A 24245-nucleotide genomic window follows, 5' to 3' on the forward strand; every position below is an offset into this window, starting at 1 on the left:
TTTTATGTTTCACTGTTTTTCCAAAATCTAAGTATAAAGTTTAATGTCCCTGCCTCTAAGGCAATAAATCAAGAAATTTATGAAGGATGGTTGAATGTCAGGATGGCTGTAAACAACTCAAAATTGATCCCTGGACCTCCCCCATTGACATAAACCCACTGAGTTATTTCTGGTGAACTCTCTGAAACCAATTGAGCTGAAAAAAGTGTTGGAAGGTGAACAACCCCTTTAAAGGAACAGTTTAGTACAAAAATAAATTCTAAATTGATACATTTAGTTGATCCATTTCTTATCTTTGTCCCAGCTGAGCAGAATGCCTGGGTTTCCTTAAAGGAATTGTTCATGTAAAAATAAAAACTGGGTAAATAAATAGGCTGTGCAAAATAAAAAAAATGTTTCTAATATAGATAGTTAGGCAAAAATGTAATGTATAAAGACTGGAGTGACAGAATGTCTAACATAGAACAGAACCCAACTTCCTACTTTTCAGCTCTCTAACTCTGAGTTAGTCAGCGACTTGAAGGGGGGCCACATGGGACATAACTGTTCAGTGAGTTTGCAATTGATCCTCAGCATTCAGCTCAGATTCAAAAGCAAACAGTTATGGCCCACGTGGCCCCCCCTTAAATCACTGATTGGCTACTGCCTGGTAAACAATCAGTGGAAACCAAGAGAGCTGAAAAACAGGAAGTAGTTTTCTGTTATGTTATGTTTGACATCCAGTCACTCCAGTCTTTATACATTACATTTTTGCCTAACTAACTATACTAGAAACATGTTTTATTTTGCACAGCCTATCTATTAACCAAGTTTTTATTTTTACACTGAACTATTCCTTTAATGAAACCCAGGGATTCTGCTCAGCAGGGACAAATACAAGAAATGGATCAATTAAATATATAAATTTAGAATAGTTTACAGGGTTGGCGACCCCCCTTCCCAGAGCTGCTTTAGGAGGTGAAACATTATACTTTACTCTTCAATATTAGAAAAACAGTCACATATAGAAAATAGAAAGTAATTGGAAAAAGTCTTTATTTCTGGGGAACAATCTGAAACAAACTGAACTGAAAAAAGTGTTGGTGAACAACTCCTTTACGGTGTAAAGATGTTTTTTTTACAGTAAGAATTGTGAATATTTGACTTTTTCTATCTGTAGTGGTTGTAGTGGCAGATACATCAGACAGCTTGAAGAAAGCATTATATACTTAAATGTTAGCACATGAGAAAATACAAGATAACTGAAATAAACTCTTACTACAAAGTTGTTTCGGTGTCTGGCCCTTTTTGGATCTTATAGACATCTCATGAGTGCACTATTCCACCTGAGCTATCAACCATTAATCCTTCTCTATTGCCTGTCCACCCTTAGTTCTGCTGTACCCTCCATCTACCCTAATCCTTCTATTCACCATCAATGCTCATTCATACTAAATACATCTCCATCTGCCTTCAGTTTTCCTTCTATAGGTTTAAGCCCTCACCTATGACACTATAATATGCATTTTGTATTGTTCATATTTATAAGGAAAGTTTGGGGGGAAATGTAAAATACACTGGTATGGTTGTTACCTCAATGCTTCAATGTTGGCCAGATGTGAAATCCACATAAAGTTCCCTCTACCCCTGATCTGGTATACGTTTACTGATATAAACACTATACTTCCTGATGCTGTTCTTTTGGACAGGCCCACAGGTAGGACTGGTGGTTAAAAGCTCTAACTTTAGTATCCTAAGGTGTCATCAGGAAAACAGAAACTATTTCATTTTACCAGCTATATTATTTATCTCAAAACCCTTCCTTAGACCCAAAGTGCATCTTGATTCAGGTAAAATTACATTCCCCAGAGTCCTTTTTGCTCAGCATTCATGCCCTGTATGGGAACGACATGGATGAAGCCAAGTAGAAGTGTGTCAGGAAAGCTCACCAAAAACGTCAAACGAATCACTACTGATTCACTTAAAATGATTGAAATCAGACCCTGCTTAAGGGCTGAAGGTATGTGAGTCTGAAATTGCTGCTTTTGAGGCCATAATTATTATCGAATTGTAAATATTTAAAGCTATCTGTTTCCACTAATGTGATTAAACATAAGCAGCGCTATGCACTCTTGCAAATATGGAATTCAGCAAGGCTAAGGATAGAAGTAATCACTTCCATACATACAGATGCGATCAATCAACATAGATTTCAGTGTGCTGGAGGGCACATATTAAGCTTTGAGATGTTGCTTTAGGGCTAACTACTAATAACTACTAAAATCTTCAGTGTTTTCATTCCTACAAGTCATATCAGACAGCTACTTTAGTTAATTAACCTATTCACAACTGATTTTGAGAAGCGTTAATAATGTTAATAATGTGTTTTATGATCACAATAATGGATGGACTTACCCCACAAAATCTTCCCAGGTTCAGTAATCAGTAGCAACCAATAAAATATTTGCTTTTAAGCACGTTAGCAGTAAATATTACCCGCTGATTGGTTGATATACGGTAGGGGATTGGACCAGTAGCAAACTTTACACCTTTTATTACATCTCCCCAATAAATCATGTTTAAATTGCCATGTGAACTAAACATAGAGGTATCCTGTATATGCTGCATGTAAAGGATACTCCTCCTCTAATTTTTTGCATTTTAACAAATATTTAGTTTTTTTTTACTAAACTTGCATTTATCTGGTTTGGCTTTTTAGGGTAAAAGCTCAAAATTTTCAAGATTTACTATACGCCGATGCTGCAAAATCCCTAATCCGAAAATCCATCATCTCAGACCTGCGAGGTCATGTATTAGTCAATGGGAGAGGTCCCTATCCCAATTAAAAGTTATTATGGTCTGTGCTGGATTTAGACAGAAAAGCCAACCAATTTGGGGTTTTCAGGCAAAAACCCGGAGAAATTTTTGACCTGTTTTTTTCCCGATCCGATTAATTTTGAGTTTTTTTAAAATAATGAATACGTTCAAATTGGGGATGGGAGTTTGGTTATGGCTTTTTAGTTAAAATAATGAGATAAATTTGTGGTTTACTAAATGGCCCCTTAGGGGCCCATTTACTTAGTTCGAGTGAAGGAATAGAGGAAAAATAGTTTGAATTTCGAATGTTTTTTTTGGCTACTTCGACCATTGAATGGGCTACTTCGACCTTCGACTACGAGCTTCGAATCGAACGATTCAAACTAAAAATCGTTCAACTATTCAACCATTCGATAGTCGAAGTACTGTCTCTATAAAAATTTCTTCGACCCCCTAGTTCGCCACCTAAAACCTACCGAGGCCAATGTTAGCCTATGGGGAAGGTCCCCATAGGCTTCCTAACAATTTTCTGATCGAAGGAATATCCTTTGATTGATGGATTAAAATCCTTCGAATCGTTCGATTCGAATGATTTCATCGTTCAATCGAACATTATTCCTTCTATTGTAGGAATAACGGTAAATCCTTCGACTTCGATATTCGCATATGTTGCATATGGTTTCAGGAGTAAATCTTGGTTGTATGGTATGCATGAATACACAACAGCCATTTTAAATGCAGCTAAAGCCCCACACCAATAGGATGCTTGCATTACTGAATTGAACCATTGTATTGCAAGCCTATCTATCATATCTCCCAATCTGCCTTTCAATGACTTTCTCTATGCATTCCCACCCTGTTCTTTTTAGCCAGTATTGTCACTCACATATTGGAAATTTTTATTAAGTAGGTACTTTATCCTGGTAGAGAGAAAGGGTTGGTCAAGCCCAATGACTCCTTTAATTTGGGCTGGGTAGATCAGGGAGATAACCTGTGTCTCCAAAGATGCCTCAGTAGCTCCGCATCTTCTTTTCTGCTGATTCACTGCACATACTCTGTGCTGCTGTCACTTACTGAGCTTAGGGACCCACAATATACAGTACACATAGAATAGAAATGTCACAATATAAGGCTCATTAGTAATTAATATAGATAATTACTATACGTAGCACTAAACCAGTGCAACTAGCATCATAATTTAACAATCTTGTAGCATCAGCTTATATTAAAGACAAACCTCAATTTTTGCTTGATAATTTTTAACGACCCCTGAATTAAGCTTCTCAACAGCTGCTCAGAGCCCACTGAGCATGTGAGTGTCGCAGACACTTTCCAAGATGGTGACCCCCTGTGACAGGTTTGAAGTCTTGAATCATTGCTGCTATTGAGAAGCTAAAACTTTTAGGCTGGTGCAATAAGTTCAGTATATATAAAATATTGAATTTTCGCCATATTCATGTTTAGGGTTTAGTTCTCCTTTAAAAACTAGATTTTACCTGGTCCTCAAAGTAATAGCCAATAGCAGCCAATACGATTTTGTTTTTGTTAGTCTCTCTGCAGTTGTTTGATGAGAGCACATTGCTGATTGGTTTTTATGGGTCACAGCTCCAAGTAAAATTACTGCAGTTTTACAAATTTCTCCTAGGGCCAAAAAGTCTGTTTAGATTATCCAAAAATGGACAGTCTCCTGATTTAATTAATTAATTTCTTTTTTTTTAGGAATTCCTTTCTATCCAGGTGTGACTGCATCTCCAACTGATGACCCTTCAGCTGGACATATTAAAGGCAAGATATGAAAACAATTTATTTCTCAGTTCTTTCTGTTAATGGTTATGATATTCTGTAACCATAACCTATAGCTGATATGTGTTGGTTCATTTGAGACTGTGATCAGGCAGAAGAGTCGAGTGCAAGGTGGAATAAGCCTTACAACAGTTCCTCAGACAGTGGTTAAGCAGCAATGCATATTTAGTTTTTTTTTTTAGTTTCTTTTCCCCCAGGTCACCTGTCTCAGAGGAAACTATACCTCTGAATACTATAGGTCTCTATCAGAATATAAAAAAAGAACTGCTCAAAATTTTCTCTGCCCTGCTCATTTTTCCAATATACGAGTAGTTTCAATGTATATTAGTCAATAGTTCAATATAAAACTCAGTCTGCTACCTATCTTGTACTGTGTATATATATTTATATATCAAGGTGAAAAAGGTCCAAATGTGGACCGAAACGTCGGGCATTTGATACTACGACAATAAAATAATCAAGTTTTTAAAGGGAGTGCTGGTCTGCTGATAATTGATACATATATAATTACCGTGCACCCCGCCATTAGCAACAGCCTTGGAGTGCGGATACTCATTGGAAAGTGTATATATATATATATATATATATATATATATATATATATATATATATATATATATATATATATATATATATATACAATATACAATATATATATATATATATATATATATATATATATATATATATATATATATATATATATATATATATATATATCCATAAAAAGAAACCAGCAACTACAAGGTATTATTGAAAAATCAAAAAAGTGTATTGAAGAAAAGCATGTATTGCCAACGTGACGTTTCGGTCCCTATTGGGACCTTTCTCAAGGCCATATATATATATATATATATATATATATACATAACATTTCTTACATATTCTTTGATGGCAGACTGCAAGTGCAAGGGTCCAGGAACGGTAAATGAGATTTGTGACATGCAGACAGGACACTGCCATTGTCGTGCTGGATTTCAGGGTGCAACTTGTGATAGATGTTCTGTTGGACACTTTCATTATCCCTTCTGCCAAAGTAAGTATTCAGCATAACTGTCAGGTTTATATTGTTTGAACTACAGTAGAACCCCCATTTTACATTTTTCAGGGGACCAGAAAAAAATGGTGTGATAAGAATTTTTTTTATTATGCATAATATATATAGGTGGGACCCAAAAAAACAGTGTAAAATGAGGGAAAACTTAAACTGTATTTCATTGCGGGGATGCAAAGCTGCCCCTTTAATTACGGATGTTTTTGAAAAATGGACTATATTGACTAAAATCGTATTTCTTCAGATAAACAGGGCAAACAGGGAAATTGAAGCTACTCCATATTTGGCCCTTGCAAGATAGATAAATAGATCCCCAGTACTCAGATAATCCAACTGCACAATGAACTCCTACTAACAAAACAGTCACATAGGCTGAAGGGAGGGTATGTATACTGGTAAGCCAGTTTTATCAAGGATCAAACATGGAGTAGCTTTATGTTTTCTGTTAAGCTCAAGCAATAACAAAATCCACTAAAAAAATCTGCTATATATAATTTCAGTGGAAATAATAGTTTTTTGTGTTCTGTGTTTTCCAGTCCATGTATGGGCTGCATGTAAACCAATGCCCAGGTGTCTATACCATGTAGCCAGGGGGCTCTTACTCCATGATCTCTTGATTTGTGGTCATGGATAGGAATATGGAACATTGGTGTGATCTTGAGGATGTGCACCCCTTCACTTTCCATCTGTGCTTGCTGACTGTGGTCTCCTCACACAAGCACCTCAGATTGCATTGTGTTTATTTATTCATGTAAAAAAAAAAATTTACTTTTAGCCAAATCACTTTTTTTTTGCTTGGATTGAATATACTGTTCTTTCCACTAAATCTAGCTTGGTGTGGGATAGGATAACATTTTTGTGTTATTGGGGTTGCAAAAGAGGCTAATTTCAACGTAATGCCGGTGGTGGGGTTGATTGATGTATTATTAATTAAATCAGCTTTGAGGACCTGCCAATGGTGTATGCCCCAAGGATGTCACATGAGACAGTTGAACGTTAACCACAATTGCAGAAAAAACCCTGTGAGGCCCAAGGGCTCACAATAATAAGCCTCCTTTCTGTATGATGTGGGTGGTGCAGATATATCTACATAGAATTATCTAAATATAAATGTATAGTATTCTTGCCTTTGATCCTTTTTTGCTAATATGATTGAAGATGTTTGGTATTGACTTATAGTGATTGCTTGATCAGAAGTCACAGGGAAGTCACAGGTAATGGAATGAACTTATATGGTTTCCACCCTGGAGGTAACCTATCAGAGCCTTTTTGTCCTTTGTCACCCTTGGAAAGCAAAGAGTTTGCTCTTTGATAACAACAAGAGATATTGCATGTCCTTGTATATAATATTTTTGCCAGCAAAATGCCTCATACAATTAAATATAGTATATGCTCGAGAAAGGGCACTAAGGGCCAGAAACAAGTCGTGTCTGACAGTCTGCAATAAACACTTTTCACAGCAGTGAATCTGCATTGGAGTGCTCTTCTCTTTCTTATCTATAATGCTGACTTCAGGTACATCTATTCGTAAGAGGATTGAAGCATTCATCACAAGTGACCATTGGCAGTGCCCTTGATTCATCCATTTCCTATAGTATATACTTGTGCCTGAAGAAACTGTGTGGATTGTGCTTGAAGAAAAGTGTTGTTTTGTAGGAAAAAAACAGCATTCCCCATCCATGTTTTATTGGCCTCTACTATACATTCTTAGTAATGTTGCTTGCCCTTACATACAGTACATTTATTGTTTTAATGACAAAGGCTAAAAACATTTTTAGATTTTTCTCTTACAATGAGTTATTTCCTTCTATTGTTTAGAATGTAACTGCCATCCTGCAGGGGTGGTCCCTGAAGTGTGTGACCCTACAGGGAAATGCCTGTGCCACTTTAGGGCTGAAGGGGCACAGTGTGACCAGTGCCGCCCAGGCTACCATTCCTTTCCAAAGTGCGAAGGTAAGGCCTGAATATAGAGATTTTGGAACCATTACTTCTCTGAACAACTTGCTAAGTCACAATACTTAGCAATAGCAATTGCATTCATTGGCTACATATTAAGAAATAATTTGCAAAGATATTTGCATATTGAAATTGCCCTTAGTTAGGCTCAGACTGGCAATCTGTGGGTTCTGGCAAATGCCAGAGGGGCTGCTGTAAGTTGCCATAGACAGTCAATATATATTGGGCTGGTGGGGGGCTGTTTGGGCCACTGGGTGGCCTGTTTGGGCCTCGGTGTACCTGAAATGCCAGGGCCTATTTTGAGTATCAGTCCAGACCTGCCCTTAGCTAATGTGTAACATAATCTAGGTGCATTTTGCCACCCTTCTTAATTGCATCATTTAGATCAGATTCTTTTTCAATATTCACTTTGCAAATAGGAATTTAGGAGTGGTACAAGTTATTCTGTCACCTGAGGAATATTAAATGGTTGCCCATTGCTGGCCCTCCCCTTGAAATGTCTCTGCTTTGTGTGCTGGTGGGTTGGGTGTTTCCTATTGAGAGAGCACATAACAACATTCTTGGCAACAGGAGAGAAGATTTACAATGAATTATAGCCACAAACTTTTTTTCTATTGGAACAACTGGTGCGCCCTGAGCAAAATATTATGGTAGGTAAAATAAGCAAGCATTGCTTTTGACTGTAGCAGTAGTTTTATTAGCATTCCCTCCCTTTCCCAATTGTTCTGCTCAGGTGTCATATTGGCCACACTAGTCTTTTCCCCTTTTCCCCAACACCATCCCAAATACTCCATCTATTGCTTTAATTAAGATATCTCTATGTTTTTGTAATTCCTTGTGCTAAGTTGGGTAAAAACTGAAAGCAAAATTAAATTCTACTTCCTGGTTTGAGCTATTTAAAAACAAATCACTAGTCTACTGAGAAGTCCTCTCTACAGGTATGTGACCTTTTATCCAGAATGCTCAGGACCTGGGGCTTTATGGATCTCCATAGTCTACTCTGTCTACTAAAAAATAATTTATACATTAAAGAAACCCAATAGGATTGCTTTGCCTTCTAAGGATTTATTATATCTTAGTTGGGATTAAGTACAAGGTATTGTTTTATTATTACAGAGAAAAACCTTTTTATATATATGAATTAAAATGGAGTCTATGGGAATAAGCCATCCTGTAATTCGGAGCTTTCTGGATAACGGGTTTCCGAATAATGGACCCCATACCTGTAGAATGATCTACTCATTATCCCATAGCCTGACAGGCTGCAGATCGAAGAAAAGAGAGGTTTGTTTACTTCTTAGTGACTGCTCAGTTGTTTTGACTGACCTCATACGAACCAGGAAGTAGAGTTAGACATTGCTTTAAATGAATGTTTTTGCCCTCTGTAGTGCAAGAAATATCAACAAACATACATATATCCTGGTTAAAAAACTGTCAAAAAGTTCATGTTCAGCACACGCCACATTCATTGAATTATTGTTGGAAAATAGAGTATACCACCCCTTTGAACAGCATACTGTATATGAATGGTAACATTTAAAGCAACTATTTCTTTTTCTAACTGTAGAATGTAACTGTGACATGTTTGGTGCTGCTGACCCCTCATGTGGTGTGAATGGACAATGCCGCTGTCGGGCAAACTTTGCTGGTCTAACGTGTAATAAGTGCGCTCCTGGTTTTTACAGCTACCCCAGCTGCACACGTAAGTCATGTACAGTTTTGGGCTGGAGAGAAAAAAAAAATGATTATGTTTCAAACTATTTTCATCATGGTTACACAGCACCAAGCTATTGCTGTCCTAGACCTTTAAATAATCAGGGGTGCTTGATCACCCACAAACAAAGTTTAGCTATAGAAAAAAGAAATCACTAGCTTGCATGCCATGTGGTCAGCCACTCCAGGTACAGATCATTATTGAAAAGGGGATGTAAAGGCAACAAAAATAAAATATATACTTTAATCAAAAAAATGTGTACTGTTTTTATAAGAAATCTGATTGTATGCAGTGAAATTACCCCTTCGCTTTCCTTGCTCTGACTTCTGGGGATAGGAAACTTCATATGGTCCCAGCTGCTCTGCAGGGAAACTCAAGCAGCTTTGATTGTTCCGCTGTAGTGCAGTCGGCGACTGTGTAGAGATTCATATTGGATTTTATTTTTTCCTTTACAATACACCCCCTTTTATGTTTCCAACTCCAGTGGCAGGGACAAAGATCATGGAGCCAGATTAAAACAGATAAACTGAAGGATTATATTGCTACAGCCACTGGTTCTGCAGAGTTGGAGAAAGTTTGTATTAAACAATACAAAAACTAAAAAATCCACATTAGATTAAATGACAACACAGGACCCAGTGCAGTCTTCATATTCTGATTATCAATCAGTCTTGCTGTATCGGCTACTGGCACATATTATTTGGCTTGTGCTGTTTTAATAATTTATGACGATCCCTGAGCCTCCCAACAGCAGCCCAGACCACACTGAGCATGTGCATGGTCTTGGTCTTGCATTGATGGATTGACATAGTTACAAGATGATGACCCACTGTGGCCAACGTTGAAAGCATAAATCATTTGTTTTATTAGGCTTCTGGTGCAGTAAGTTCATGTTTATGTTTAGTATACAAAATACAACATTTCTAGCATTATTTTATTTTAGACTTTAGTTCCCCTTTAACTCCTGCACCAACAGTCTCTATTTAAAGCATTCTGAGAAAAGGATATACCTGGGCAGGTAAGATAGATCAGAATAAAGAGTGAAAAGTTCCTTGTTAGTAAGATGCCCCTACCTGTCTGTTATGTGTCTGGGAAGTGCAGCCTTTCATTGTGTTCTGCATCTATCTGACCTAGTTCAGGTAATATAATGCACATACGGAGGTGCAGATTTATCAAGGGTCGAATTGAAAATTTGAAATTTGAATTTTCTAGTTTTTATGGTCAAATTAGACTAGGGAGTTATTCAAATTCGATTTGAGTTTTTCAAAAAAATACTAATTAAGATTTTCGAGATTTATCATACTCTGGCCCTTTAAGAACTCGAATTCAACTATTCACCACCTAAGACCTGCCAAATTTTTTGGAGAAAAAAAAACTCGAATCTAGTTTTAAAAATTCAAATTCGATTCAAATTCGACTTGAGTTTTCGGGACGATTTCATTCACCCGAGTTTAGAAAATTCCATGTTTATAATAAATGGAATTTCCAGTGCATGGGAGTTTATGGGTGTTTTAAAAAACTTACATGAATTCGAAATTCGACCCTTGATAAATGTGCCTCTGAATGTCTAAATATTGCTCTGTATCAAATATATTCTTGAGCACTAGAAGATATACAGTGGGCATCAAAGATATCCCTGAGCACTAAAATATGCCATGAAACTATTCCATTAGATATAAAATAAAATGCAAAAAGAACTTGAAAGAACTAAAAATGTGCATATCATCTTCAAGCTGCAAAACTTCATGTGCACTGAGAAGTCTAGATGATACGTAAGCTTATTAACAGTTTTGTGGGGCTCACAAATACTATAAATAAAGGATCTCAAACGCAAAACAGAAGCGGCAAATGTAAAGACAGTCATAAGGATATCAACAATGCAAATAAATACTAGGGGGCAAATTTACTTATGGTGGAATATCGATGGTTAATTAACCCTCGATATTCGACTGCCGAATGGAAATCCTTCGACTTTGAATATCAAAGTCGAAGGATTTACCGCAATTCGCTCGATTCAAAGTTGAAGTCGTAGTCGAAGGTCGAAGTAGTCCATTCGATGGTCGAAGTAGCCAAAAAAAACATTTGAAATTCGAAGTTTTTTTATTCTATTCCTTCACTCGAGCTAAGTAAATGGGCCTCTAGGTATCGTCACCCAGTTCTGGACTGGGGGTCAAAATAGGCCCTGCCATTCCAAGTACAGAGAGGCCCAATCAGGCCCGGACTGGCAATCTGTAAGTTTTGGCAAATGCCAGAGGGGCTTCTATAAGATGCCATAGAGTAGACAGTCACTGTGGAGTGATCTGGTAAAGGACTGGTTGGACCTCTGTGTACTTGAAATGCTAGAGCCTATTTTGAATTCCAGTCCAGACCTGGGCCCAATCAGCTCCCCACCAGTCCACTAAATAGTAACTTTCTATGGTATCTTATGGCAGCCCCTCTGGGGTTTGCCAGAACCCACAGATTGCCAGTCCGGGCCTGTCGTCACCCCTTGGAAAAATGGTCCATAGTGCAAATATTTTGTTTACATTAACCACATGGATTATTAACTCCAAAATTACTTTATATAAACCAGCAAATGAAAAGATTCAGCCATATGTTGGGAGCTTCTTGTTATTACAATATTATTTAGATTTTTATGATTGCTAAAATGAACATTAAACATTCAGTACTGATTCATGAAGTCAAGTAAAAATATCAGAAATCATAACTATAAAGCTTCCCAAGGTGACAAAAGGTTTATGAAACATCACTTGCACCTTTCAAAGCATTGCCAACTAGGGATGCACAGAATCCACTATTTTGGATTCGGCCGAACCCCCGAATCCTTTGTGAAAGATTCGGCCGAATACCGAACTAAATCCTAATTTGTTTATGCAAATTAGGGATGGGAAGGGGAAAACTTTTTTTACTTCCTTGTTTTGTGATAAATTTGAGACAATTTCCCTCTCCGCCCCTAATTTGCATATGCAAATTAGGATTCGGTTTTTTTTTTGGCAGAAGGATTCGCCCGAATCCAAATCCTGCTGAAAAAGGCCGAATCCTGGCTGAATCCCAAACCAAATCCTGGATTCGGTGCATCCCAATTGCCAACACAGTTGCCATTGTGTTTCTCTGTTGGATGGAGGTGAAATCGAACTGTCACTGGGATCTTACCTTTCATTTGTATATAAATAAGAGTAGAATTTCTAACAAAAACCATAAATAAAAGTAGTAAAAATTTACTACTTTTATTTATGGTTTTTGTTAGAAATTCTACTCTTATTTGTATATGATTCTATTAATACCCGGAACTACAGTATTTGAATATGTTTCTTTTTCTTTTTCAGCATGCCAGTGTTCTTCTCAGGGTTCCTACCAAAGCACATGTGATCCTGTTACAGGACAGTGCTACTGCCGACCCGATGTCACTGGGCAGAGATGTGACAAATGCGCATCTGGAGCACAAGATTTCCCCAGTTGTGATGGTATGCTTTGTTTGCACAGGCTTCCGCACTGAGCCTGCACGCAACTTGAAACTAAAGCCAAGATGAATGCAGAAGTAGGGATGCACAGAATCAAGATTCTGCCTTTTACAGCAGGATTCGGATTCGGCCGAATCCTTCTGCCAGGCCGAACCGAATCCAAATTTTTATATACAAATTAGGGGCGGGGAGGGAAACAGTGTGAGTTTTTGTCACCAAACAAGGAAGTAAAACTGTTTTTCCTACCCCTAATTTGCATATGTAAATTAGGATTCGGTTCGGTATTCGGCCGAATATTTCACGAATGGGTTTGGCTGAATCCAAAATAGTGGATTCGGTGCATCCCTATGCAGAGTAAATATATTTTCATAAATAGGGAATGCAACACAGATATTTTCTGACTTTGCATCATGAAATTCTGCTAGAAGGACTCATTCTCTTACAAATATGCCCAAAACTATGTCAGATTCAGTACGAAGATTGCTATTTCATGTCTGTTCTTTAAAATAAGAATTTATCTTTTTGTAAAAGTAATTTGTGTTTATGTTAGAGTGGACTGATGTCCTGCTTTTGGAAGGACATTCCTGTTTTTGAGCACTTTGTCCTCTGCCCTTTACTACTTCAAGCAGGACTTTAAAGGGGTTGTTCAACTTTGGGTTAACTTTTAGTATAAATTAGAAAGTGACATTCTGAGACAATTTGCAATTGGTTTTCATTTTTTATTATTTGTGGTTTTAGAGTTATTTAGCTTTTTATTCAGCAACTCTCCAGTTTGTAGTTTCAGCAACCTGGTTGCTAGGGTTTAAATTACCCTAGCAACCATGCATTGATTTGAATAAGAGACAGGAATATGAATAGGAGAGGAATAGGAGAGCAATAACAATACATTTGTAGCCTTACAGAGGATTTGCTTTTAGATGGGGTCAGTGACCCCCATTTGAAAGCTGGAAAGAGTCAGAAGAAAAATGCAAATAATTGAAAAACTATAAAAAATAAATAATGAAAACCAATTGAAAAGGTGCTTAGAATTGTCCGTTCTATAACTAAAAGTTAACTTAAAGGTGAACAACCCCTTTAATTTGTTTCTTTTTGGGGCGATAAAGAATGAAGTATTGAAATCTTGATGTCTTGATAAAGGTCCTCAGTGTAGGACTATTACATTTTTGCACATAAATTAAATCCCATGAGTCCTCGTGTCCTTCATGTCGATATTACATTTTGCGATAGCACCGTTTTTTTGGGGGGTGAGTAGGGATGTAGCGAACAGTTCGCCTGCGAACTTGTTCGCGCGAACTTCGACCGTTCGCGTCCGCCTAATGTTCGCGAACGTTTGGGAACGTTCGCAATTTGAGTTCGCGACCATTCGACCGCTAAAATCGAACGATTTCCATTCGTTCGAACGATTTCCATTAGTTCGAACGATTAAAATCCCTCGACCGTTCGATTCGAATGAAAATCCTTCGATCGAACGATGAAAATCCTTCAAACGTTCGAATCGAACGAAAAATCCTTCGAACGTTCGAATCGAACGATTTTGCGGGTGTTCGAAGCTCGCGAACGGTTCGCGAACGGTTCGCATTTTTTGCCGGTGTTCGCGAACGGCGTTCGCGAACACCAAAACGGCGGTTCGCTACATCCCTAGGGGTGAGTGCACAATCTCTCTCTCTCTCTCTCTATATATTCTCTCCAAAGACTCAGCACTCACGATTAAAGTCTTTCCCCCATATGCAATAAAAGTTTGCCCAGGAGCAGTAACCCATAGCAACCAATAAGATGTTTGCTTTTAAACAAGTGACCTGTGAATTCTACCTGCTGATTGGTTGATTGATACTGGTCTTGGGTAAACGTAGCAGCATTTATTACATTACCCACTTCATCTCCTGCCTGTGTGCCACCTTTCGAAATCAACACACCTCCTTGAAGAAGCCGCATTCACAGGACTTATGAATTAGGGATGCACCGAATCCAGGATTCTGATTGAGAATCCTTGTGCCTGGCCGAACCGAATCCAAATTTAGGGGCGGGAGGAAGTAAACAAGGAAGTAAAAATAGTTTTCCCCTTCCCACCCCTAATTTGCAAATTAGGATTCGGTTTGGTATTTGGGCGAATCTTTCACAAAGGATTCGGGGGTTCGGCCGAATCCAAAATAGTGGATTTGGTGCATCCCTATTACGAATCAGCAACAATTTATTAAGAATCCATCACAATAACCACTGACATAACCACAATACAATAACCACTGACATATATTATTACAACTTTATGTAGTTCCTGTTGAACATAGTTTGATATTTGACAAATAGATCAGTATATTTTGTATATATTTTTACATATATTTCAACTCATCATAAAACATATTTGGTTTAGGCTAAATATTCAGCCTGAAGACTTTAGTAATTTATTTGTTAAGTACAGTACTATAATATGTGTAGTTTGGCATAATATATATTTATATTTGGAAACAGCCACACAAGTTTATACGTGCCATGAAATGGTTGTATGGCCATCTAGTGGAAGTATGTTGTAATATATTTACTAGTATGGGATCCATTATCCAGGAACTGGTAGTCCAGAAAGCTATGAAACACAGGAATTCAATTTCCCATAATGTCCTATTGTATTTAAACAGTTTTTAAATGTTTTATTTTTCTTTATATTAAGATAGCACCCTGCACTTGATGGTTACAAAGCTAACGTTGGCAAAATTGGTTTGTTTTTATCTCAACATTACAAATTCTATTCTGTTCCAAGTTCCAAACATTTCTGTTGAAGTTGAAGGAGAGATGCTTATTTTTCAGGTTAAGAAGACTAGAAGGCAATCATTTGTTTCTAGACCAGTGAATATTTAAATGTTTGTCCTGCAGAGTGCTAAAGTTCAAACAATATGTGCACTGGGATTAGTTTGTATCTCTATCAGAACTCTCTCAGATTCCTGCAGGAACACAATGAATTATAAATCATATTTACACATTTCTCGCAACTTTAACCAGCATCTACTGAACTGGATCTGAAAAACAAGTGCCTTTTTCGGTCCTTAGTTTATCTAGGCACAGCATAACTGGAAAGTTCCTTTGGCAAATGTTCCCTCACTGTTACAGAGTTCTGGGCTCACATCCAATAGCTTCTCTGCAAAACAATGACATTTACGTCTTTTTTTTGGAAGAATTGTCTGAAAAAATCCCTGGTATTTTATTTAACTGTCACAGTCTAAGAACAGGCAGCTCCTGTGTGTTCATGTACAGCTAGCACCACTCACACTCTTGTGCCTTGCTCTTTAGATGAGAATTAAAAAGAAGTTTGCCAGATTTTTGGGTAACTTCGCACAGTGTGCCCTGTAAACACATTTTGCAGATGTCCAGCAGTAGAATTTAAAGATCTTTATTAAATTAATAGTTAATGCATCTACAGTATAACCTTAATGATATGTACCTGCATTACGATTTTAGTTGTAAAGATTTTATTCAATTATTTATTTTGTCATCTGTAAAGAAATAGACTAGACATTGGGCATGTGTTTAAGGGCTGAGCCTCTGCTCAGTAAATTGTATTTCTCATGTTGCATCGACTACTACGGGCTTCAGTTACTAAGTGGGGCAGGGTGCAAAAATGGATACAATGACTCATGTTTTTTGCACTTTGCACTCTGGAGCAAAAAGAAAAGGCCACTGTGTTTCTCTTGAATACAGTGCTGCCTGCTGGAGGCTTCATGTGGTTTGGATGCTCCCTTGTTGAGCTCCATGCAGACAAGCAAACTAAGGATAGGTGCAAAAACCAAATAAAGGTCACATGCATCTCCCTATATCATTAGATATTTTAATATAATGATATATGTCAATTCAGACTATCTGTTTTTATGTAGGAGTGCAATAGTCACATCCTCACTGCACCCCAACTTTATAATATAAAAATGTTTGGGGAGCACACAGCTTTTTCATTTGTTGTTTATCGCAAAGCAAATAATCATGCATCTCAGTAGCCACTTTTTTTGCAGTTTTATTATCAAATACTTGATAGATCTCCCCATCTATGATCATATTAAGAAAATGCCATATTTGGAAAAAAAACATCTCAATTTTTTAGGCTTTGTTCAAGATCCTGATTCAAAGTGATAGGTAGTAATAGGCTACCTAACACTGCCACCTATCGGAAAATTTAAATATTGAAATACTTTCACATTACGCACAGTAACAGATAAATAAAACAATACAACCAATGGTATAACTAAAGGTGACCATACACTATAAGATTCACTTTTTTAGCGGGGTCACCAAACGAGCAGATCTCTCGGAGATGCAAACCTAAGGTAGACAATATATAGCTTTAAGATGATTGATAAACTGCCAAGTCGGTCTAAACAGTCCATATCAGCATATTAAATCTGCCTGTGTATGGCCACCTTAACACGAATGCTGCCAGAGGGGGTCTGGTACTGCAGCCCCCCTCCTGAGCCACCCCCTTGGGCCATTTTGCTCATGTACTTCAACTCAGTTTTAACATATTTGAAGAATTTAGCAAACAATAGAACTTGTACATATTTTCACAGGGTGTATCCACCTAGCTCTTTAACGCTCTTTAACTAGTTCCTTACTGGAACTAGCTACTGTACCCTATCCACCACCTGGTTGGTTATATCTATGTCCCATTTGTAGTAAATGTCTGTAAAAGCTCGGTCCCATTACTACCTCTTATTCAGATTAATGTCATCTGATTTTTTTCTCTGCAGCTTTAATCTGAGAATAATCACTGAGCCAAAATTTCTGAAGATGATGCATGTGTCATTAACACTTAGATGCCACTCTGTCGCAATTGTCATAGTCCTGAGTCCACACAAATACATGTTGTTGTTGTGTGCTCTTAATCCCGCTAATAAAACATGTTCAATACTAAACAAATTCAATCAAATGTTTAATTCTCCTTCATTAAGAGTTTTTTGAAGGGTTGATAAAGGATAAGATACTGGACTTTATATCAAATCATAATACTATGAGTGTGTGCCAGCATGGTTTTAGTGTAATAGATCTTGCCAGACTAACTTAAATTCTTTTTATGAGAAGGTAAGCATGGACCTCGATTCTGGGATGGCAGTGGATGGGATTTACTTAGACTTTGCTAAAGCATTTGATACAGTGCCACACAAAAGGTTACTGGTTAAATTAAGGAATGTTGGCCTGGAACATAGTATTTGTACCTGGATAGAGAACTGGCTAAAAGATAGACTACAAAGAGTGGTGGTAAATGGAACATTTTCTAATTGGACCAGTGTTGGTAGTGGAGTACCACAGGGCTCTGTACTAGGTCCCTTGCTTTTCAACTTGTTTATTAATGACCTGGAGGTGGGCATTGAAAGTACTGTTTCTATTTTTGCAGATGATACTAAATTGTGCAGAACTATAGGTTCCATGCAGGATGCTGCCACTTTGCAGAGTGATTTGTCTTAGTTGGGAAACTGGGCAGCAAACTGGAAAATGAGGTTCAATGTTGATAAATGCAGGTTATGCACTTTGGCAAAAATAATATAAATGCAAGTTATACACTAAATGGCAGTGTGTTGGGAGTTTCCTTAAATGAGAAGGATCTAGGGTTTTTTGTAGATAACAAGTTGTCTAATTCTGGGCAGTGTCATTCTGTGGCTACTAAAGCAAATAAAGTTCTGTCTTGCATAAAAAAGGGCATTAACTCAAGGGATGAAAACATAATTATGCCTCTTTATAGGTCCCTGGTAAGGCCTCATCTGGAGTATGCAGTGCAGTTTTGGACTCCAGTCCTTAAGAGGGATATAAATAAGCTGGAGAGAGTGCAGAGACGTGCAACTAAACTGGTTAGAGGGATGGAAGACTTAAATTATGAGGGTAGACTGTCAAGGTTGGGGTTGTTTTCTCTGGAAAAAAGGTGCTTGCGAGGGGACATGATTACACTTTACAAGTACATTAGAGGACATTATAGACAAATAGCAGGGGACCTTTTTACCCATAAAGTGGATCACCGTACCAGAGGCCACCCCTTTAGACTAGAAGAAAATAACTTTCATTTGAAGCAACGTAGGGGGTTCTTCACAGTCAGGAAAGTGAGGTTGTGGAATGCACTGCCGGGTGATGTTGTGATGGCTGATTCAGTTAATTCCTTTAAGAATGGCTTGGATGATTTTTTGGACAGACAGAATATCAAAGGCTATTATGATACTAAACTCTATAGTTAGTATAGGTATGGGTATATAGAATTTATGTGAAAGTAGAGCGGGGTGTGTGTGGATACTGCGTTTTCATTTGGAGGGGTTGAACTTGATAGACTTTGTCTTTTTTTCAACCTGATTTAAATATGTAACTATTTAACAATGAGTTTAGAATATTATACGTTTTCATTTTTTTCTATTTTTTATAGGCTTTAGTGATAAAACATGTTCAATACTAAACAAAATGCAATCAATGTTTAAGTCTCTTTCATAGAGTTTAGAATATTATACATGTTTTAATTTGTTTCTATTTTCTTATAGGCTTTAGTGGTGAATGTGATCCAGCTGGTACACTGCATATACAAGATGTAGGTACCACAATTTCTTTTCGTATTAACTTGTGATACACAGCTTTTTTTTTATTAAAATAAGTAGCTTTACTAAGACTTTGTGTAGAACCTAGCATATCAATTAAGCATTGCAATGATTTCATTTGTGCCAGTAATTAATGTTTTGCCTCTGCCTCTTGACTGTTTAGACTCAATGGGGCTCATTTATCAACACTGGGCAAATTTGTCCATGGGCTGTTACCTATAGCAACCAATCAGATTGCTGCATTCATTGTTCTTCTTGCAGCTGGCTTTAAAAAGCTAATCACTGATTGGTTGCTATAGGTAACAGCCCATGGGCAAATTTCCCCAGTGTTGATAAATGAGCCCCTAAATGTGCATTGCCTGACATCCCATACTGTCCAGTAGTACTCAAGCACGTGTGTCGCATACTAAATCTGATAAAAATTTGTTTATTTCCCATAAAAAAATCTGTATGTTTATAAGAGCTTCATAACAATGGTTTGATCCTGTTTCCTTTAGGGCTACTGTCAGTGTCTACCACGAGTGGAAGGATTGACTTGCAACCAATGCAAACCTTTATACTGGAATTTAGCTAGAGAAAACCCCAATGGTTGTGCTGGTAAGACATCTATCTAATGTCTGAAACATATTTTATTTCATTACAATAATTGGTGGTCACTTCTTCCAAGGAAAAAGTAGAAATACATCTCAACCAAGTTTATTGGGAGATGTCAATTCCTAACAGAGTTAGTTCTCGGTTTTATCATTTAGGAATTGTCTAGTGGATAAACGGTGGAGAAATACTGTAAGTGTCCAGATCCAGAACACTTTAATATGTTTTTGATTGGTCACCTTTTGCCAATATCACTCGGTTAGTCTTGTCTTATTTCTTTCAGACTGTATGTGTCAAGTACAAGGAACAATCAGTGGGATTGGAGAGTGTCACAAGGTAAACTAATTAAAATTTTCAGGTTTTCATAATACAAGCAAAGGATTTGACATGAGGGGAATTTGTTTTATATTTTGCTCTATATTTCTTTAATTCAAATAAATATTTATTTGACTGTAACAGTAGAAGCTTTAACTCCCTATTATCCAACATACTGATTAATTTAATTTCTACATATGACCCTACCTGTCAGTGCAGCACGACTGGGGTTAAGCTGCTCCTTTGCGAGGCAGGACAAACTAATTAACTCCTTTTAGTCTCTTCCTCCCTGCCATCTCCACATCCTCCTCAGTTTTTTTAGTTTGTCCTGCCTTGGAGGCAGCTTTTTCTCCTTCTGCTGCAATAATATTAATCTTGATGGATTTACAGTGGATCTGTCCTTCTGAACAACAGCCTAATTAGGTGTAAGTTCTCTGGCTCCCATATACGGTACCAGATTGAGCCCAGTAACATATGTCACAGCCCAGGGTGATCCAGTGTGCTTCCTCACTTTGAACATATGTTTACTTATGGCAGGTTGAGCCCTGTTTATAAGTCCTTCACATACAGGCTACTATTTATTGAGCTCCTTAATGAGTGCTCTCCTCTTGCACAAAAGACCAGGTCGAAGCCCTCAGGTGCGCTCCTGTTACTGGAAGCATAGCAGCAATTACAGATATAATGTACCTAAGTGCCCCACGCTATAACAGATACACTTGTATATTGCCATTATTTTCTCTACCCTATATACAGTAGGTGTTTATAATTATAGATACACTAAAATACACTTTGTTGTATATAAAAGAATTACTAGCATAATTAACGAAAGTTAAAATTCCTTTTCTGCATTTACCTGATGTACTGATTATGTTTGATTATGTAAAAGGCAGCGTTTCCTGTGCTTCTTAGAAACACTACTAATATACAAGAACATCACAATGAGGTATTCTAAAGCTGCATTGAATCAAATGGGCAACATGCTCTCAGTCATTGTTTGTCATTGACTAGACAGATCATGGGTGCCAATGACTATTATAGTGATAAGAAATATATTGGCTGCATAATCTAGTAATATAGTATATAATACAAAGTGAATCATGATAGAGACCTCCAAAAGAAGGTGCATTATACTCAAAAATATTTCACTATACTCATGCTGTTTAAAAAATATATGTATTATATCTTATTAAAATACACATCAATAACCCCACATGGGGCCTAATGAATTTCATGCTTACCCAGCACTTAATCATAGGCAATCCCAAAAAGCAGGGCACATGTCTCTCTCTCTCTCTCTCTCTCTCTCTCTCTCTCTCTCTCTCTCTTTCTCTATATCTCTATATATATATATATATAAATAAATATATATATTTATATATATATATATATATATATATATATATATATATTTTTTTTTTTTTTTTTCAAATAAACCCTCCCATCAATTAAAGGCCATTATTGCATAAGCATCTCATCAAGGTATTCCAGATCAGCCCACTCAACTATAAAATCACTTCACCTATCAGGGGAAAAGCTAAAGTAATATAAAAACACAGTAAATGATAACAATGCATATTAAATACAGATTATTTTCATGTAAATTATACAAAACATGTCACATCAAATGTAAAATTCATACCTAATGGTAATGGTGTCTGTAAGTAAAAATCGAATACACTTCTAGCTTACTTAATATGGTTAGCGTGTCTCCTCCTCTTATACCTATTTTCACCTGTTCAATCGCTTGCACTGAAAAGCATTTCAAGTCCCTATTATTACATTCCATAAAGTGTCTAGTGCCATTGGTTTTATTACAGAAATTAATATTACTAATCTGGTTTATATGCTCCCTTATACGTTCTTTCAGGGGCCGCATAGTTCAACCCACATATTGTTTATTGCCCTTTCTGCCGGTAATTAGATAAATTACTCCTATACTGATACCATTTACAAATTGTTTGATACTATATATTTTGTTGGTAACTGTAGCTTTAAATTCATGAGAGACTTGCAGAAAGTAATGCATTGGCTACTCTCACATTTATAACAACCTTTAAAATTTAAAAAATGGACCTGTTTAGCAGCCTTGCTCATTGCGTTGAGGTATTCTAAAGCTACATTGAATGAAATGGGCAACATTCTCTCAGCCTTTAAATGTTAATGGATAGTTACAAGTTGCTTGTCAATGACTAGACAGATCATGGGAGCCAAGACTTTTATGTTTGTGGGATAGCCTAGTGCATAAAATCTTTCCAAGACATTACCAAGGGTATGGTTGGGTCTTGCCAAGTGGCACACCCTCCTGCTACTCTCCCCACTTGCACTCTTTATAGGAATTGTTCAGTATAAAAATAAAAACTGGGTAAATAGATAGGTTGTGCAAAATAAATAAATATTTCTAATATAGTTAGTTAAGCAAAAATGTAATGTATAAAGGCTGGAGTGACTGGATGTGTAACATACTTTAATAGCCAGAACACTACTTCCTGCTTTTCAACTCTCTTGGTTTCCAATGATTACCCTTGTTACCAGGCAGTAACCAATCAGAGACTTGAGGGAGGGGCCACATGGGTCATATCTGTTGCTTTTGAATCTGAGCTGAATGCTGAGGATCAATTGCAAACTCACTGAACAGTAATGTCCCATGTGGCCCTCCTTCAAGTCACGGACTAACTCCGAGTTAGAGATCTGAAAAGTAGGAAGTTGGGTTTGGTTATGTTACTCATCTCTTTACCCAGTTTTTAGTTTTACACTGAACTGTTCCTTTAATATGTCTCTCTTTTTACTATGCAAGCTATATATATGTCCATATTGGTTGTGTATGTGTTCTTCAGCTCATGTGCACATCTACGAATGAAGCAAAACGTTTCAATTTCCCGAGAAATTTGTGAAACGGCAAAAAATTAGCGAAACTGCGCCGGCGTCTCGTTTTTGACTGCAGGCATCCGTTCTTTTTACGACAGCGTCCGTTTTTTGATGCTGGCGAATATGCACCGGCATCCGTTTTTTCTTTGACGCCAGCGAATTGTCGCTGGCAAATTTTTCCGGTGGTTTCACAAATTTATTCGCCTGCAGCGAATTGCGGGAATTCGCTGCGAATTGCGGGAATTCCCCGCAAATTCCTGCCTGGCAAATATATTCGCCCATCACTACTCAACACTGTATATGCATTTCCAGAGACTGTAGGGTACATTCCAGAGACTGTAAGGTACATTCATGGTCTGACCACCAGGTCTGGTAAATTGAATACCCATTAGAATGTAATTTTCTACTATACAAATTTGTCTTGTGATCTGATTTCTCTTTTCAGACAGAGGGAGATTGTCATTGCAAACCCAATGTGTGCAGTGCAGCTTGTGACACATGCAAGGAGGGGTATTATTTACTGGAAGCCCGCAATTATTTTGGCTGTAGAGGTAACAATAATACAACACTATACAACAATATTGAGGTCATGTAATAAATGGTTGCTACAATTGTAATCGCCTCTAGGAATCACTCAGCATGTAGCATTTACTGGTTACCTGTAGACATCTGAGTGGTTGCTATAGTTTACTGCACCTTGGCAAACGTTATGTGTTTTTTTTACATGTTTGGGTATATTCACTATTTCTGCAAACCATCAACCTTCAGATTTTAATATTCAAATGTTGTTAACTTTTTTTCGTTATACATTTTAAACTGGGTAGGGTTTATTCCTCAGAGAATAATTCCACTTTTTTCTGGGTCTGATAGCATAAGGGTAAAAGAAACTTCAACACAGGGATCTAAAAGTACTGGCTCAGATACTCAATCTAATCTACTGCACTACTACTACTACTGCAGATGATTCCACTAGGAGTTCAACAATAGAGACCTCATACCCAGAGGTGTGGAAGGCCCCATAGGGGTCTTTTAGCACCAGTTTGCACATTGGGCTAGATTTAATTCAGTGAGAAAAAAGAGATTCAATTTGAATATACAATTCAGAAAAACGTCTCACTTTTTATCACGTGAAAACTCCATTGAAG

At 37.3% G+C, this 24245-nt stretch overlaps 1 protein-coding gene across 1 annotated transcript in view; it reads left to right on the plus strand.

The window, feature by feature from the left end:
- The window catches only part of lama3.L (laminin subunit alpha 3 L homeolog), a 153387-nt gene that overhangs the window by 49987 nt on the left and 79155 nt on the right, over positions 1-24245 (plus strand). Inside the window, exons 11-19 of the mRNA XM_041566398.1 lie at positions 4516-4581; positions 5498-5635; positions 7472-7606; positions 9177-9311; positions 12650-12787; positions 19276-19322; positions 19827-19926; positions 20204-20256; positions 23546-23651. Coding sequence (XP_041422332.1) covers positions 4516-4581; positions 5498-5635; positions 7472-7606; positions 9177-9311; positions 12650-12787; positions 19276-19322; positions 19827-19926; positions 20204-20256; positions 23546-23651 — 918 coding nt within the window. The remainder of the gene's footprint in view (positions 1-4515; positions 4582-5497; positions 5636-7471; positions 7607-9176; positions 9312-12649; positions 12788-19275; positions 19323-19826; positions 19927-20203; positions 20257-23545; positions 23652-24245) is intronic.

The sequence above is a fragment of the Xenopus laevis genome, chromosome 6L, assembly GCF_017654675.1.
Source record: "Xenopus laevis strain J_2021 chromosome 6L, Xenopus_laevis_v10.1, whole genome shotgun sequence".
In the NCBI taxonomy this organism is placed as follows: Eukaryota; Metazoa; Chordata; class Amphibia; order Anura; family Pipidae; genus Xenopus; species Xenopus laevis.